General features: G+C 34.3%; 1 protein-coding gene across 5 annotated transcripts in view; it reads left to right on the top strand.

The window, feature by feature from the left end:
* LOC114363620 (phosphatidylinositol 4-phosphate 5-kinase type-1 alpha) overlaps positions 1-17,493 on the top strand; it is a 61,035-nt gene that overhangs the window by 28,388 nt on the left and 15,154 nt on the right. For 2 of the 5 annotated variants that reach the window (XM_028319393.1, XM_028319397.1), the window contains 7 exons: positions 559-704; positions 1,357-1,404; positions 3,156-3,248; positions 6,555-6,687; positions 7,180-7,267; positions 12,056-12,130; positions 13,314-16,186. In XM_028319393.1, coding sequence (XP_028175194.1) covers positions 559-704; positions 1,357-1,404; positions 3,156-3,248; positions 6,555-6,687; positions 7,180-7,267; positions 12,056-12,130; positions 13,314-14,440 — 1,710 coding nt within the window. In that variant the 3' untranslated portion in view covers positions 14,441-16,186. Of the gene's footprint in view, positions 1-558; positions 705-1,356; positions 1,405-3,155; positions 3,249-6,554; positions 6,688-7,179; positions 7,268-12,055; positions 12,131-13,313; positions 16,187-17,493 lie in introns of those variants that run through there. The other 3 variants (XM_028319396.1, XM_028319395.1, XM_028319394.1) reach the window with 2 other exon arrangements.

The following is a 17,493-nucleotide window of genomic DNA, read 5'->3' as shown; positions in this document are numbered from 1 at the left end:
ATGAAGCATATTCCTGGAGGCGGTCACGTATAGTGCGGTCATCAAGACCATGCAGCGCGACTGCCGCGTGATGGAGAGTTTTAAGGTATGCGATAGGGAAAAATAACGCAATTTTGTATACCCATTCTTATAAGATACACCATACAAGAATGCGTGGTAAATTCAGTGAACTGCTCCTGAATCAAATGTACCTACTACTGCTAAACACTTCGGGACTATTCCCACTTCTCGTTCCCACCACTGAAACTCCTGTGTAGCCAGGATCTACAGCATGACCGCCAATAAAAACCCAACCCAACAACTCACTGTGATATCAACTGATTAATTTTATTGCGGATCCAATGACAGTTTAACTTTCCCCCGGGACAAACTTGACCTTCACTGGTTGGGTGTTTATTGGCGGTCAAGCTGTAGATCCTGGCTACACAGAAGTTGCAGCGGTGGGAATAGTCCCGTGGTGCCCTGCCCTTGACGGTTCTTCATTCAATTCTCATAATCTCAGTATTTCTGATTAATACATACAAATAATGATCATAATTCTTGTCTATCTACCCACAGATCATGGACTACTCCCTACTAGTCGGCATCCACAACCTGGACGAAGCGCAACGGGAGAAGACCGAAGCTCGGAAAAGAACGGACTCGGGACAGAGCGACGACGACGCGGATGGAGAACCTAAGAAGAGCGGATTGAATAGGACGAGGTAAATTAGGACCTTATTTGTATAGCAATAAAGTTCGTAAATTTTACAACAGCACGCGGACAACTTAGTCTACGAAACTTGTGATGTGATATATCAAGAGCGGACTAACTCGAGGCAAAGCAACGAAGACAGCAAGTTTAAGAAAACCGGATTTGAAGGGACAAAGTAAATGTGAACTTTATCTTGATGATGATAAGGTTTGCTTTGCAACATAATCTAGCAAGCTAAGCTCGGTCTATAAGCACGTAGAATTTTGTCCAATGACCCCAAGCTACCCGTAATTATGTTGCTGTCGCGCTCGCACACTCACTGCGGGCGCCCGACGCACAGTCGCGACAGCAATATAATTACGCGCGAGCGATAAGCATGGGTAGCTTGGGGTCATTGGACAAAATTCTACGTGCTCACAGACCAGAGCAGACTATACGTCATGATGTAATTATTATTTTTAAGTTATATCACTTCATTGTTATAGAAGAAACAAAATCGTACGGACTTAAGGGTATTTTTATGTTGGGAATATATTAAAAATAGATCTGTAAATCATCTATACTTCTCTATCGGTGTCGGTATCTGTATACAATACGTATATTGAGTTTACTATGTATATTTGTATATTGTATACGAAAGGTTTTTATGTTGGTAATTTCAGATCGGATCAGGGGAAAGAAGATTTCGGGGCGCAAGTCAAACGGACACAGTACGAGTTTATTTGTCTATGTTCATGTTTGTCTAACGTTTTGTCTATGGTCTGTTAAGCCGTGTACACACTCGCTAGTTCTAAGAAAAAAAATCTAAACATCTACATTTTTTTAGACCCTTATTTTGATGAGAAAATTCGGTATTTCGCCAAAATTAAGAAATTGTTAACATAGACTCTAATTAAATGTACTATTAAGGAAGCAATAAACTTATTGAGTGTTAATTTTCTCTTTGGCCTAAAGCTTGACTGTTAAGGCATTAAGTTTGCCTTTTACACTCTGAAATACTCTGTGCAGAAAAATTTCAATCAAATCAAATGTCAGTAATCCATAAAACTAAACATATTATTTGTCTTGTTATTCCCTAGAACAGGGATTAGAAAATGCTGAGATTTCTTGAATTTATTTACAGCAATTATTTTCAATTTTTCTATTTCAATTGGTATACTTTCTTGTAAAAGGCTAAAATAGTTATTGGATGAAAAGTGTGTATACGGCTTTATTTAACGCAACAGTAATGAAACCTAACTACCCGTTTGTACTAATTGACTGTTAATACAATGCATGTCCTCCGTCTTCAGATTGTGTGGGTTGACTAAAGCATGTCTAAATTGTTATTAATGGCTGATGTTCTAAACTTTCCCAATTTCCTACCAAATTGATCAATTCAATGATCAACGTGATCAGTGATTTGTATTGATCACATTGATCACTGCACTGAACGTCAGATTTGTTCAAACCATTGATCAGTGTGATCAGTGATTTGTATTGATCACATTGATCACTGCACTGAATGTCACGATTTGTTCAAAGTATTGATCAGTTTTTTAATCTTCTCGAAAATTAATCAATTCAATGATCAGTGATTTGAATTGATCACACTGATCACTGAATTGAACGTTATATTTGTTCAAAACATTGATCAGTTTTCTAGCAATAACTTCCGTAACTGTCTTGTGACCTTTCTGCCTCCTTCTAATCACATGTATGACTGAAGTATAACTAACTTACAACTTTCCTACTTCAAGTGTGACGTTATGTATGATAGATATTTTTGTTTTTATTTTCATTCATTTAGCTTTGGTTGTCCACTGCAGTCCAGTAATTTGTATTTATCCTCAATCCATGACAAGTAAAATACCTCGTTTCGGCCAAATGACGTCCACTGCTGGTCAAAGGCCTCCCACAAGGATTTCCACAACGAACGGTCCTGCGCTACCCGCATCCAAGTACAGTCAACGTCAAAAAGATCGCAACACTTTGTTCCAATTAAAAAAAAAAACAGGTTGTGTTGTAATTTTCGGCCACTTTGGGTGTCACGAACTATTTGACGCTGACTTACTTCCCGCGACCTTCACCAGATCGTCGGTCTGTCTAGCTAGAAGGAGGCCTGCCCGTGGTCGCCACTAGATAAGTTTTCTTTTTTTAAAGGTTTTAAACCTTTGTTTGTCACCTGTCATCCGCTTTGCAATGGAGGGAAGTCGAACCTTAATTTCGAACTTTTCCTATGTTATTCTGATTAATTTCGTTGCGGGTCCAATGACAGTTTAACTTTCCCCGGGACAAACTTGACCTTCATTGGTTGGGTTTTTATGGCGGTCAAGCTGTAGATCCTGGCTACTACAGGAGTTGCAGTGGTGGGAACGAGAGGTGGGAATAGTCCCATAGAGACGTTCTCTGTCCCAATTAACTAACCTAAAAAAGGTTTATAACATACAACTATGTAGTAAAACATCGATGTTTTTTGCAGATCTATCAATCGGCAGCGATTGGTAGCTCACTCCACGGCCATGGAGAGCATCCAAGCTGAAAGCGAGCCTATTGATGAGGAAGAGGACGTGCCGTGAGTGTCGAGAACATAATTTGAACGTTATTCACTCAGTGTAAGGTCGAAAATATAAATAGACTAATTTTTTACAGAGTTCTGTCATTATGGGCACAATAATTTGAACTTAAGATAAGCGGGCGTCCATTAATTACGTGAGACGTTTAGTGGAGGGGGGGAGGGCGTCAAGAAAAACCTCACTAAATCTCACGTAAGGGAGAGGGGGGGTCTCGACAAATATCACGTAATTTTTTTCAGCAAGAAAAAGGGTCAAATTGCGAGAAAACTGGGTTATTTGAAATTAAAAAAATAAATAATTTTTAAGATGATAATGATAAATTATTAAATTTTTTATTCTAAACCGTCTACACAATAAAGAAATTAGAAAAAACAAAACAAACGAAATTAATAATATGTATTTTAAGAAATCTCACGTGAGATTGTGGGGGGTCTGGAAAAATCTCACCAAATCTCACCAAGGGGGGCGGGGGGGTTGAAGTATTGCCAAAATTGTCTCACGTAATTAATGGACGCCCCCTTACTTGACTATCTGTCAATTCCTATTGGGGTGAGACAGCTGAGCTAATTATTGTAATTCTTTTTCTTCCTCGGTCCCTCACTGATGAGGATCGCGACCACATAAAGTGTTCCTCACAAATATTGTAATGTTTGTGTCAAAAGTTTGATCACCACGTCTTAATAGTACATTGGTCGACGGGGATTCCGCTGCTTCTTCTCAGCAAAGGCATGCATCAGGGCCCCCGCGCATTAAGTGGCCCGATGGCTTAGTGTTAGTTTACATCTATATATATAAAAGAAAGTCGTGTTAGTTACTCCACTTATAACTCAAGAACGGCTGAACCGATTTAGCTGAAAATTGTCAGGGAGGTAGTTTAGAGCCAGGAGAAGGACATAGGATACTTTTTATCCCGTTCGAAAAAAAAAAAGTCAGCATATTTATTGCCATTAAGGCGGAACAAAGTTCGCCGGGTCAGCTAGTCAAACATATACAGGGTGTCCCGTAATGTAACGTCAAGCCGGAACTGGGTGTTGAGGTAAGTTGTGCTGGTTATCAGAAAAATATAAAAAAAATCTATGTGGCATATTTTAAAAATAATAGGCATTTAAAAAAATCAAAAAATTCTACTCCAGGTGACGGTCCTTTTACTCGTGTTGCCACAAATCTTCACTTTTTCCAAATTTTTTTTTTGTTATGTAACCCTGAATAATGCTTCTCTAAATTGTTATCAAAATTACAAAACCAGCTGCTTCAGCTTGGATGAAAAAAATATATTACTCTCAAAAAAAAATTCAAAATAAAAAAATTGCCTAGTTTAAACTGACTGTACTGAAAAAAAAAGTACTACGCGAGTGTGGCAAGTGACGTCATAATTTGGCGCATTTAGTAAGGATTCCAAAATGGTATAACACTTGGTAAATTTTTGCTGTAATTGTTGACAATTTTTGGTTTTTTGGAAATAATGCCGTTTTTAACTTTATCTACCTTGGTTAAAAATATTATTCTAATGTGCCCAAAATTTAAGTTTCTGGCTTAAGTGAGGTGGAGAAGCCAAGAAGAGGGCCATCTTACCAAGCAGGGATGTTATGGATATCCGTAACCGTAACCGAAACTATCGGATATCCGAAATAAAAAAATGTCCATAACCGTAACCGAAACTGATTCAAAAGTTACGGATATTTTCGGATAAAGGCCAAACTGCAAAACTCTATGAAATTTGCAGTATACACGCCGCAGCTGCAATGCCGCGCTGCCGATTTCATAGTTTTGCAGTTTGCGGTTGCAGTTTGCGGTCTGCGGCCCGTCTTGGAATTGTACCTTAAATCTTAATATTTGTTACCAACTTGTCTGGCATTCGCTGGCACCATCTAATATGCCAGCCTGTTTTACCTTTATCGTACATAGGTGTCGTCTTAGTTGGTACATAAAGTAGCTATGTGCGTCACGCTCACGCAGCATCTTGCTATTAGTATTATATTATACCTACATTTTTGAAATTCTAATAATTCCGTAACCGAAATTATCCGAGACTTTCGGATAATCTGAAATGATTTCATATCCGTGACCGTAACCGAAACCGGTATAATATTATTCTAATATCCGTAACCGTATCCATAACCGAAACTTCATATCCTTATTATCCCTGTTACCAAGTACAAGTGCAGGCAGAGCAGGTAGTAAAGGCGCGCGCGCACGGGTGACTTTTGTCACAGTATGTCAACTACTAATTACTGTCATGGTGACAAAAGTTTCTGTGACTGACTGTACGGTAGTCAGTCACAGAAACTTGAATTTTGGGCACATTAGAATAATAATTTTTAACCAAGGTAGATAAAGTTAAAAACGGGACTATTTCCAAAAAACCAAAAATTGTCGACAATTACAGCAAAAATTTACCAAGTGTTATACCATTTTGGAATCCTTACTAAATGCGCCAAATTATGACGTCACTTGCCACACTCGCGTAGTACATTTTTTTTTCAGTACAGTCAGTTTAAACTAGGCAAAATTTTTATTTTGAATTTTTTTTTTGAGAATAATATATTTTTTTCATCCGAGCTGGAGCAGCTGGTTTTGTAATTTTGATAACAATTTAGAGAAGCATTATTCAGGGTTACATAACAAAAAAAAAATTTGGAAAAAGTGAAGATTTGTGGCAACACGAGCAAAAGGACCGTCACCTGGAGTAGAATTTTTTGATTTTTTTTAAATGCCTATTATTTTTAAAATATGCCACATAGATTTTTTTTTATATTTTTCTGATAACCAGCACAACTTGCCTCAACACCCAGTTCCGGCTTGACGTTACATTACGGGACACCCTGTATACTAGTGAGCGCGTTAAAAAATACATGAAAATTATAGTTCTTGTAAGTTTCCGCTAGGGGCGCTGTACAATCCGTCATACATTTAATGTAATTTTTTTACGCGCTCGCTAGTGAGATGTAAATTCACACTCAGTCCTCGGATACATCTATATGCGCGCAACCTAATAACCTTTATAACTAATATAGATATAGAAAGAAAGAAAGAAACATTTATTGCCATGGACATCACAGAAGACAAAAGATGTAAATAATAGAAAAAAAAGCAAATAAGACATAGGTGACATAAAACATACAATGAAAGTGAAAGTAAACTGAGCAGTGCCACCCTGTCGCACAGCGATGTCCATCGCAATGGGACCCCACTCAGCATATGCCGTGGCCCCCGGTGAGGGAGGCCACGACGCTGGTTTTCAGTGTGCCCCATATAATACATACATATTACGTTCGAATCACTAATGACTACGTCAATCACACCAGACCGGGCGGTATTCCGGCGAGGAACGCGCGCGGGGAGCGGCTCCTACTCTTTCTGGGCATCATCGATATACTACAATCGTATCGGCTGCGGAAGAAGCTAGAACACACGTGGAAAAGCATGATACACGACGGGGTAAGTAAATTAGATTGTACTGTTTTTTATTTCTGGTACCAAATAATTCTTTTCTTTTCTTTTCTTTTCTTTTCTTTTCTTTTCTTTTCTTTTCTTTTCTTTTCTTTTCTTTTCTTTTCTTTTCTTTTCTTTTCTTTTCTTTTCTTTTCTTTTCTTTTCTTTTCTTTTCTTTTCTTTTCTTTTATTTTCAGCAAAGTACATGAAAAGAAACATTTATTGTAATGGACATCACACAAAGACAAAAAAGCACATAATAAGTCATAGTCTTATTGAAATTAAGAAAAAAAAAGTGTATTAAGCGGAGCTACCTTGTCACAATAGCGATGTCCATTGCATACATACATTTGGACGTCAAATAAATAAATATTGTCTGTCTGTTTGTTACGTTTTCATACCGGAACCGATGAATTAATTTTCATAGAAAAATAAATGTGAACTCTTAAATAGAGTAAAATGCTACTTGGGATTTATCGATGATCTTTTATGTTTCAGGATACAGTTTCAGTGCACAGGCCAAGTTTCTACGCACAGAGGTTCCTTGACTTCATGGCAAAAACCGTATTTAAGAAGATACCTTCGTGTGAGTATACCTCTTTGATTTTTATATATTTTTTCACTAATAAGGTTGCATACATTTTTTCGTGGCCAGTAAAATAACGCCACAGATTTCGCGAACTTATTCCTTCTCTCTCTATTCGAATACTGTCTCCTTCAATAGCTCAACCATCACGCTATATTGTCCGTCCAGTACGATTGAAAGCAGTCCCTATTGCAGTAGTGACAAGTATCAAAGTCCCGTACGATAGACACTGCTATTGTGATTGACTGTTTCAATATCGTACAGCAAACTGTTTATATGAAAAAAGTATCAATTCTAATTTAGCTAAACAATTAAAATTGGTTTTTATTTGCTGTGCGATAAGAGCTTTTTTCCATAACTATTGAAATTAAAATTGTTTTAGATTTTCATTACTTTTATTTTCTAATCAACTACAATCTTACTTTTTAGCAGATATTTATTATTAAAAAATATATTCAATTGACAAAAACACTAATCGATCAATTCAGTGAACAACAATGACTTTTACAAATCAATATGTTCAGTGTATTGAACAACAATTCAATACAAATATTATACCTAGTTATGGAACAAAACTCAAATTCCGTACCAGCTAAATGTTGTGTAATAATACGACTACAAAATTAAATTGTGTCTAATTGTATTGTCTAATCCCAGTATTACGATGTATTGTAAGTTGTCTATTTTCTAGTGGCATATTTTCAAAACTACCCTATTTTTAAATACGTTATTTTGATACGTAATGATTTGATGAAATTCTTCTAATATTCGCGTGGTAGTTTTGATAATATGTTCACTTAATATTATTAATACTGAAGTAAGTAACTCTTCAGTTTTGCGGTGTTTATACATTTTTATATTTTCCTATTTTATTATTCTTACTGCTGTTTAATTTGTTTAATAGTTATTAGAGCAGTATAAACACCGCAAAATGACATTGGTCTTACAAAAGGTCCAGGATAGGTATTCGTAAGACCAATTTGACCTTATTGTTGTGTTGGCAAACTTTCTGAAAGGGTTTTGTACGGAAAAAATAACAATGAAATAGTAAGACAATAAAAATGACAACAAGTCTCAAATTGAAAATACAGGGCTTTCTAATATGAAATCTATTGTAGAAACAAATTGAATGAACATAAAAGGAAACTTCTAAACAATTTGACAAGTACAATATCCGAAGGCAGTGGGAATATACGAATAATATGCATTGCTTTGATTGATTATTAAGGGTCAAAAGGCGATGTTTTTAAGATACATATTTGACATACATAATGCCTATTATGTAAACACTAAACACTGTAACAGATAATATACCATCCTAGACTGCATCTCACTTAACATCAGGTGCGATTGCGGTCAAATATCTGCCTCTTTCTGCCTAAAAAAATCTTATACTATTATAAATAGATGTATTTTGCAACAATAATGTGCTTATAATACCGAAGTTTAAATACATATCTAAATATGATAATAAAACCACCTTCCGTACGCAACCCTCTCAGTGTCCACACCCCACTCATACCGACATAACATAACGTGTTCTCAACCAGTGGACCTTCCCGAGATTAAAGGCAACCACCGCAAGTTCCGAACGCTGGTCACGAGCTACATAGGTACAGAGATTGTGTTGTGTGTTGTGTTGTGTAGTTGGGGGCGGGTGTTGGTGTTGTACACAGTTTATGTAGTGTTTAAGTTGGCGTTACACGTCTCAAAGTAACTGTTTTAACATTAACCCTACCACTGCTTCACTTTCGAGTGAATAGTTGTGTTGTACCCTCATAAATTGTTTCAAAAATACAGCAGTTGGAAACTAATTATTGTTGGGAGTTTGTAATTAAATTCATTTGTAATTGTAGAATGCACAAGGTTATGTTTTGCCTGATAATAGGATTGCGGATGCTTATTTCCCAATACATAATTTAACAATTTTTGTACAGATTAAAATTCAAACGTTTTTCTTAGCTCAAGATTTTTTCACTTGCAACGATTTCTCTAGAAAGATAATAATATGTTCTGAGTTTAAAATCTAAGATTTGGATCTAGACTTATTACTAGGTGATAATTATGTATTCACTCAAAAAGTTGCATAAAGTACATTCCTTTGAATTTATCAGACTAATATAAAAAAATAACCGGTAGAAACAGGAACATGTAAATAAAAACCACCAACACCCACACCCCGTAGGCGTTACAACTGCTGATGTAAATTATAATTTATTAACATTTTGTTTTTATTAATTTCCTTAACGCAATTGATAATTTAATAGGCATGTCTTAGAAATTACACTTTTGTTTCTTTTGTTTATTTTCTAGGGTTATTTTTATTTCAATTGGATGCCGTATGTTTCTTTTTTACAAATTCCAAATTGTTTAAACTAGCCAGCATGACTTTGATTTAAATGTCATGCACGTTCCCCCAATCCCTGTTAAGGTTGTGTGTGAGGTCTAACAAGTCTGGGCCTCCTGTATTGTCGGACATTTTTGGTTGAACATATAAGTAAACATTTTTAAATTCAAATTGTTACATCAACACTAATCTTGAAAAAAGATATAAATTCTGGTAATACATTCCAAAAAGTACAGATGACAGCGCTTCAAGCTAAAGACTGTAGCATCTTATCTCGTTATAATACGGGTAATTTTGCTACATAAATGTATAGTCTGTGTTGCTTGTGCTGTTTTATGTGCAATATTGAGCTTATACGCTATCTAAGCTTTATTTAAAATTATAAAAAAAAATAAAACCGACTCCAAAAAACCTACACTAAAAAGTAGAATAATAATTACTAATTACTTACTTATTTATTAGGACGAATTATTAATATTTATGTAGGTATACCATGATTGATACTTTTGGAGTCGGTGCAGGCAAACTTTACATGTTTCATAATCTTGGCACCGACTCCAGAAGTATCAATCATGGTATACCTACATAAATATTAATAATTCGTCCTAATAAATAAGTAAGTAATTAGTAATTATTATTCTACTTTTTAGTGTAGGTTTTTTGGAGTCGGTTTTATTTTTTTTTATAAACGGTTCATAATTGGGGGAGTTATCCCGTAAAAAAAAAAAAAAAAAAAAAAAAAAAAAACATACGGGTCGAATTGAGAACCTCCTCCTTTTTTTGAAGTCGGTTGAAAAATATCAGACCTATGCCCGTTTTCACCATCAATCCCTAATTTTTAAGTGACCCCTATGAAAACAAAACGTCTGTAATGTGTCATTATAGGGGTCACTTAAAAATTAGAGATTGATAGTGAAAACGGGCATAATTCTAGGCAAAAAATCAAATTTAAAAAAAGAATATCATTACACTTTATAAAAAATACCAATGTCCGACATAACACGGAGGCCTGGCAACCCCACCCGTCCGTCAGTGTTGCCAGCAGGGAATAATATCTGTGTTTTTTTCCATTTCTTTTCCAACAATTGTCCGTAATCGGATTCTGGTGCGCGTCTCTGGAGGCCTAAGTGAGTCCTGGGAATACGAAGCATGACATGTCTTTACTCCTGTACCGATGTGTTTTGATATCGAGTGTTTTTGTATATTGAAATTGTTACAAACGTGATTTATAGCTCAAGACAAAAAAAAATGAAAAAAAATAAGAAAAAAACAGAAAATGACTTTATGGCATTAAATTCGCCGTATGTTCCAATTATATGGCATCAAAGCTTAAATAAATAAAAAAGTACGAATTCTTGAGAAGACGGTATTTTTATAACACACGTTGGAGTTTTTATTACACACGTTTTTCTTTGTTATTGAATTCACGACAGAGATAGCTATAAATCTCTGATCCGTGGATCTTTGACTCATCAAGTTGCGTTTCATATAAGCAATCAAACAACCTGCTTGTTGATTATTACTCGATATATTTATGTTGTTATGAAAACCAAGGCCTTGAAAGTAAGAACTTCCACTGTTGACCACGTAAAAAAAATTAAGTAGACATAAAAGTACATTTTAAAGTACCGTTTGTGACAATTTCCCGTTGTGGTATTTAGTTGTCTATCGCCCACTGCTACCCATCTCAGTGGCGGTCCCGGCTTCTCATCATCGCTCTATCTGTCTCTCTCCCCCGACGTAGTTAGTGCCCTGGTTTTAGTGTGCCATCTCTGTCTTTCTTCCTACCCTCCGAACGAGAAAACATTGCAGCACGGTTCTGTTTTATTTTAATTTCAGATTTTTTTGTTATCTTCATGAATTGAATTGAAATTGTTTGCCAAAGCAAGTTCAAGATGCCTTTTTACAAGCTTTTTTTATTGTTCAATTCAGTGAACAGCATAAGATTTCTCAAATGATGATTAGTGTGTCTTGTTGTTCAATCAGTTTATTTTGTTTGACACATTTTTAGAAACTAATTTTACTCTTTTACCGGGAAAAGCATCTTGAACTTGTTTTTTTTTATTTTATATTAAAATATTTAAATAATAATCACGTATATTTTTAATTTGGCTTAAATTCTCTTCAGTATTCTATAGAGCTTTGATATAAGACGATTTATTTGCAATTTTTTCGTAACGCGTACACGCAAAATTTATTTTTCAAGCTTCGAATAGATTTTGAGTACTAATTCTATTTGTTTGAAGTCTGTAACAAAAAAGAATAGTCTCTCGTTTAAAATATTAAAGTAATTAAATTTTAAAAATTGATTTTACATAACAAAAATGAATCTACTACTTTTATTTCTGTGATGTTTGTCTTTAAAAAAGTACAGTACTTCAAACAAGTGTGCCAGCTGCAATAATGACCCAACTTGAATTTTGAAAATTTCGCGTCCACAGCATTGAAACACTCACCGTCGAAGCGGAAGAGCATCGCCAAGCCGACCAGAGCGCAGGAAGATATCGATACGCCTGGTAAGTCAAAAACTATGTTTGATGGTTTGTTTTTAATTTTTTTGGTTTATTTTAAAGTGAGCTTACAAACAAACATTTTTCAATTTTAACTTTTTTTTTTTTTAAGTTTAATTATTTTAAGTTCACAAACCATATGAAAGGATATTGAACTTACATTATACATTTTATTTTTGTAAAAAGACAGTAGTTTATTATGTTTCTTTATATCAAATTCTAAAAATATATTTTTACTTTTTCTTTCTTTTTTCTTGTTTTACTATTTGTCAACATAAATTGTTTGTAAGTTTACTACGTTTTGCTCGTTTAAAACTAACATTAATTTAGTATTAACCTTTAGTTATTTTTTATTATTTTAACAATACTAGTAGTGATCCAGTATTCCCTAACATTAAGTGAATGCGAAAATCTTTTATTTTGGTACCTATATATTATTATACATTTCAGTTTATTTTCATCCCCACCCCACAATCCCCTCCCGGTGTATGTTATATTACTGAGTTTTTTAAATTATGGTGTGTAGTCATTTTTTGAAGTGTCTATATTTTTTTCGAGTCAAAATCACATCTAGTTTATGTGATTGACTGGGTAATATTATTCACTCACATTCAAAATTGCATGACATGTACGCTTATGTTAAAGTATTAAACTTTAGTCATAAAGACATAAACAGTTATAATATTCACAAAAAGACATTGAATATTCTTAAAATAAAATGGAGCTTTCGGGTTAAAATTACAAATAAATATTATGTACGAATCCTTTAAGGACTGGTATACGATTATTCCGATTCTGAATTCTGCTCTGTATGCATAAAATGTATGAAGAAATATACGACAACTTTGAAATGCTGTAAAACGCAAGTTGACACACTTTAACAAGAAGTTTGAATACACACCATTTTTAAACCACCCCGAATAATCGCTGTTGTGCATTGTCCTATATCTTTTATTTTGTCTAAAAGTAGCTATTTGTTATTTTAATGTTTTCGGCGCCGCATTGGCATCGCGTTATTCCGCCAGTTGTTTGGCAAAAAAATGCGTTTGTGGTGTGTTTTTTCTGTGCTAACGGTGTTGGTTCCGAGACCATTCGATCGCCCGTAACGGCATGTACCCGAAGCGTGGGGAGAAATAAACTGAAATGTACCAAAAAAAGCAAGAAACTAACTCGGGCTGTATTTATTCAGGGCGAAAATACGTCGGGCGGCCTATTAAAGACTACAACCCAGATTATCTAAGGCAGAGCTCTAGGTTATCCCCTAGATCTTCGATAAGATCTAGCATGAGCGATTTCACTGATACCACCATCTCAACGTGGAACCAAAGACATCCGCAAGCCGCCACGGAATACCCGTCAGTCTTGTCTGACAGACTCAAAATCTTAGACAGGGATAGAATCAACACTTTCCAAAGACGAATAGATTTTGACACGTCAAATCTACCCATGAGAGATCCAGGGACGTCGTACGCTGATAATGTATACAGGGCGTCGATACAAGAACGAATGGAATCATTATCAGATCAACTAACTAAAGTTCTCAGCACTGGTGCTGGCAGTTCACATATAAACGGCAGTTTAGCAGACAGCGGCATACAAACTGACAATACAAGTACTAGCGTACCTCAAATATACATTGAAACGCAAACGCACACCCCAAAATACAGAGACGCGGCTGTAGACACAAGAAACGAAAATAATCTACAAGAAATACCTTTTATAGACGAAGATGATGACGATTCGAAGTATATTAGGAAAAGAGGCTTAATTCCAGAGAAGCATAAAAGCATGTCAAATATTCCGGAAAGAATCGACGAAGTGAGTTCCAAAGAGCAGTCCAATGAGAGACTATCCAGCAGTTTTAACAGAGCCAAATCGCCGACTTTCGTAGAGAAATTCAAGAAATTCTTCGTCGATATCGGCCTAGTTAAATCTGAAAGTGCGCCCAACACAGAAGCTAATTCAAACACGCTGCCAAAAAGTCTTAATTCTAGTTATAGAACAAGGAGCGTGTCTCCAGCCCAAGTCGAAGCTAGGGAAGCGTCCACACTACCCAAGGACATGCGATTCCGTAAAGTCAGGTCCACACAGACTGTATACATAAAACAAGATTCGCCTTTACCACAGAGGGATCAAGAATTCCAAACAAAAGAACACGTCTCGGTCGTTCAGCTAAATGGCGACGAGCACATTAAAGATTCAGAATCAGAGAGGGTAGTCAAGGAGATTGTATACATCAAGTCTATAGAGAAAGCCGAGATATATACAGGAAATGACAGCGGTAGCACGATCATAGTTATTCCACCAGCCGATTGAAGACTAGAAAATTTAGTTCTTGGATACGTTTCTTCAGCAGAACAAGCTGTATTTCATGGAGGTAGGCGTCTAGTTTATGTAAATGAAATGTAGGTGTTGTTTGTTAGTTAACCTTGAAATGTATACGTGTTATTTTAGATATTATTTGACGACAGCCACTACGAAAGTATTCGTAATTTAAATTTTAATAGTCCTGTATATTTTAATAGCTTTAAAACTATATTCATTGTACTTCCTATCCTAAATATGAATAAGTGATTCGAGTGATATTAAAAAGGCTATTAAAATATGAAACTAATTTAAAACCTCAACCAAATACTAGAAATGCAAATTAATGTATTTTATATAAATCTTATTTATTAAGATTGCAATCCTAAAATATACATCGATAAAATTGTATACAGTTGATGTTATTTATTGAAAATAACTACATAATACTTGTTTTTGTTAAATCTTTTATCAAGTACGTTAGTGTTATGGAGATATTGACTAAATATACATGTGTAAAAATGCCTTAATACTGTTACGTAATTAAATATACATTTAAAAGAAAATTGTATACACAATGGTGTTCAAAATGAATAATAATTATTATTATTATAAAATCAATAACACCATATTGTATACAGTTTCATATAAATTACTTATTTACTACACAAAAACAGAAAATCACTGTACTACGTGTATATTCACTGTATCTGCAGGTGTTTGAATGAACCTATCTAAAATACAAATCAAATTTCTACCAGAATCAATGGCAAATTACAAAAACCTTTTCTAAATGGTGCTTATTATTTAGTCATAAGCTATGCCATTTTTGATGAAGTCAAAAGACTGATTGATATTACAAAATTTTACGGATTTCAAAGGTAATTCTTCAGTTCATAAATAACACTACATACTTTTTTATGGTTATAAAACGTATACATCATCTATACCGCACTACTGTAGTGTGATATTTTGAGTAGTATAAAATATTATTATTAAATTGATTTAGATACTTAGAACCTCATTAGGCTACCAAAAAAAAAATTAAATTGCAGTTAAGTAGTGTGGTCTGTGGTGTATCTGACAAATACATGAAACCGCTGTATATTTTACTAGAGCTGTCCTTCAGTTTGTTTTTCAGTATTCCAACTAAATGTATTATGATTATGTGTGTGCGGTTTTCTTTGAGATTCCAAGTGGTTACTACCAGCCAATTTCTGTGGGAAATTGAGCTTTGTGTGTACTGTCCAAAAGCTATTGTAGCACTTCAGGTTATTAGTTGTTTAGTCAAAGTTCCGCATTTTTAGTATACGTATTTCGATTGTATACATAAAAAAGTATACAATGTTTAGAACATCACTAAAATATTTATTTGTTGTCACTAAAACAACTTAGTAGTTAATTAATATTTTCAGTAATAAAATCACATTAATTTAATAACTTGGAAGTGCGTAAGCAAAATATTGTTTTATGAATGAATTTGTTATTCGACTGACTTGATAAATAATAATTATCACTTTTATTAAATTTGACATTCCCTGTCCCTAGTTATTTAACGAAAGAGTATTAAAAATTCGTCACAAACATACTTCATTTATCATTACCTCCATTAAAAAGACTAGCTCTTTTTTAAATTGTACATAAAATATTAAATAACTATGGAGCTTATTTAAAAATCCAGTTTTAATATACGAAATAGAATTATTTGTTCGTATTTATTGAAGAGTTGTATATCTCGGTAAAATGTGTATATGTTATGTTCGATTAAATGAGATTTTTAACTATGAAACTGTTTTTTATTAAGAACCCTATTGCGGATACATTGGAAGGTAACATTTTAAATCAATATAAGCCTTATCACGACTCAAAAACACTTTAATTATTCCATTTAAAAGTTTATTGTGTGAAGAAAATTTTTAGTTTTACGTTAACTACATACATTAATAACTTCCATGTCTCAAAAAATAATACAAAATGTCATTAAATTAAAAATATTGTTGCAGTGGCTTTTAATTGGAATAAGCAGCGATTCAATTTATTTTATTCAAAATTTCAAAAACCACGTTTTATTAAACACTGCTTTGCTACATACAATCACGCAAAAAATTGCTATTTTATTAGTCACAGTAAAATAAATTGAATATTACACTAATTTCATTTTAATGATCAGATTGAACAAATTCAATGACACTGATCAAGTGTTCTAACAGTTGCACAGTAAAACGAACAGTGTCAGCTTTTTATATACATAAATCCGAGTGATTCTAAATACATTTCAAGTTACAACCAATAATAAATAAAATATTTTAGATAGCACGGTATAAAGTTATAGCACAAAATACATAATAGTAGCAACAGAAATTGCACTCCTTTGTGTAGGATCAGATGCCGACATTTTAACGGTAATAATAATAATGCAAAATATCCAACGCACATGGTGCATTCGAAATCGCACCTTACTACTACGCTCACAAGAACGCTTTTTTTTTGTGTTTAGAATTGATCTACGTCACCGCTCAAGCGTCAGGGTTGTATGAGCAAAGTAAAATAAATAAAAACTTAATTTTAAGAAACATTTATTGTATTTACGATTAGAAAACTTTAATCTAGTGGAGTTTGTATAATCGTACCATCTCTAAAGTACCTATTAATAAACTTCAGTGTTGCGATAATTCGAAATTAAACAAACAGTTTTAAAAGGTGTAGTGTCGGAAAATAGACACGGTGAAGTAAAGTTAATGTTTTTATTAGCTAAAATAATTTTTTGCTATAGTTTTTTGTCATAAGTATTTCAAAATAATTTATTATTTAAAAAGTGTAGTTTTTTTATTATTTAAATCAATAAAGTTAATTATTATTCCTAAATATTACAATTTTTCATTAAAGAAGAATATAACAGTGCTGTTGGAACAATAAACCTTGATTGCGACTATGATCGACTGAGCGTGTATAGATACCCGTGTGCAAACAGGCGCGTGGCGGCCCGGACTGATTTGCAACTTGAAGTTGTCGCGCGCTGTAGGTAATTATCTCGGCCGGCATAGGCGAGTGACGGAGGCCTGGTT

Source organism: Ostrinia furnacalis, unplaced genomic scaffold, assembly GCF_004193835.3.
Source record: "Ostrinia furnacalis isolate ACB-3 unplaced genomic scaffold, ASM419383v2 OfSCF7182, whole genome shotgun sequence".
NCBI classification, from domain to species: Eukaryota; Metazoa; Arthropoda; class Insecta; order Lepidoptera; family Crambidae; genus Ostrinia; species Ostrinia furnacalis.
Note: the sequence above shows the minus strand (reverse complement) of the source record. Positions and strands in the feature narration are given on the sequence as shown.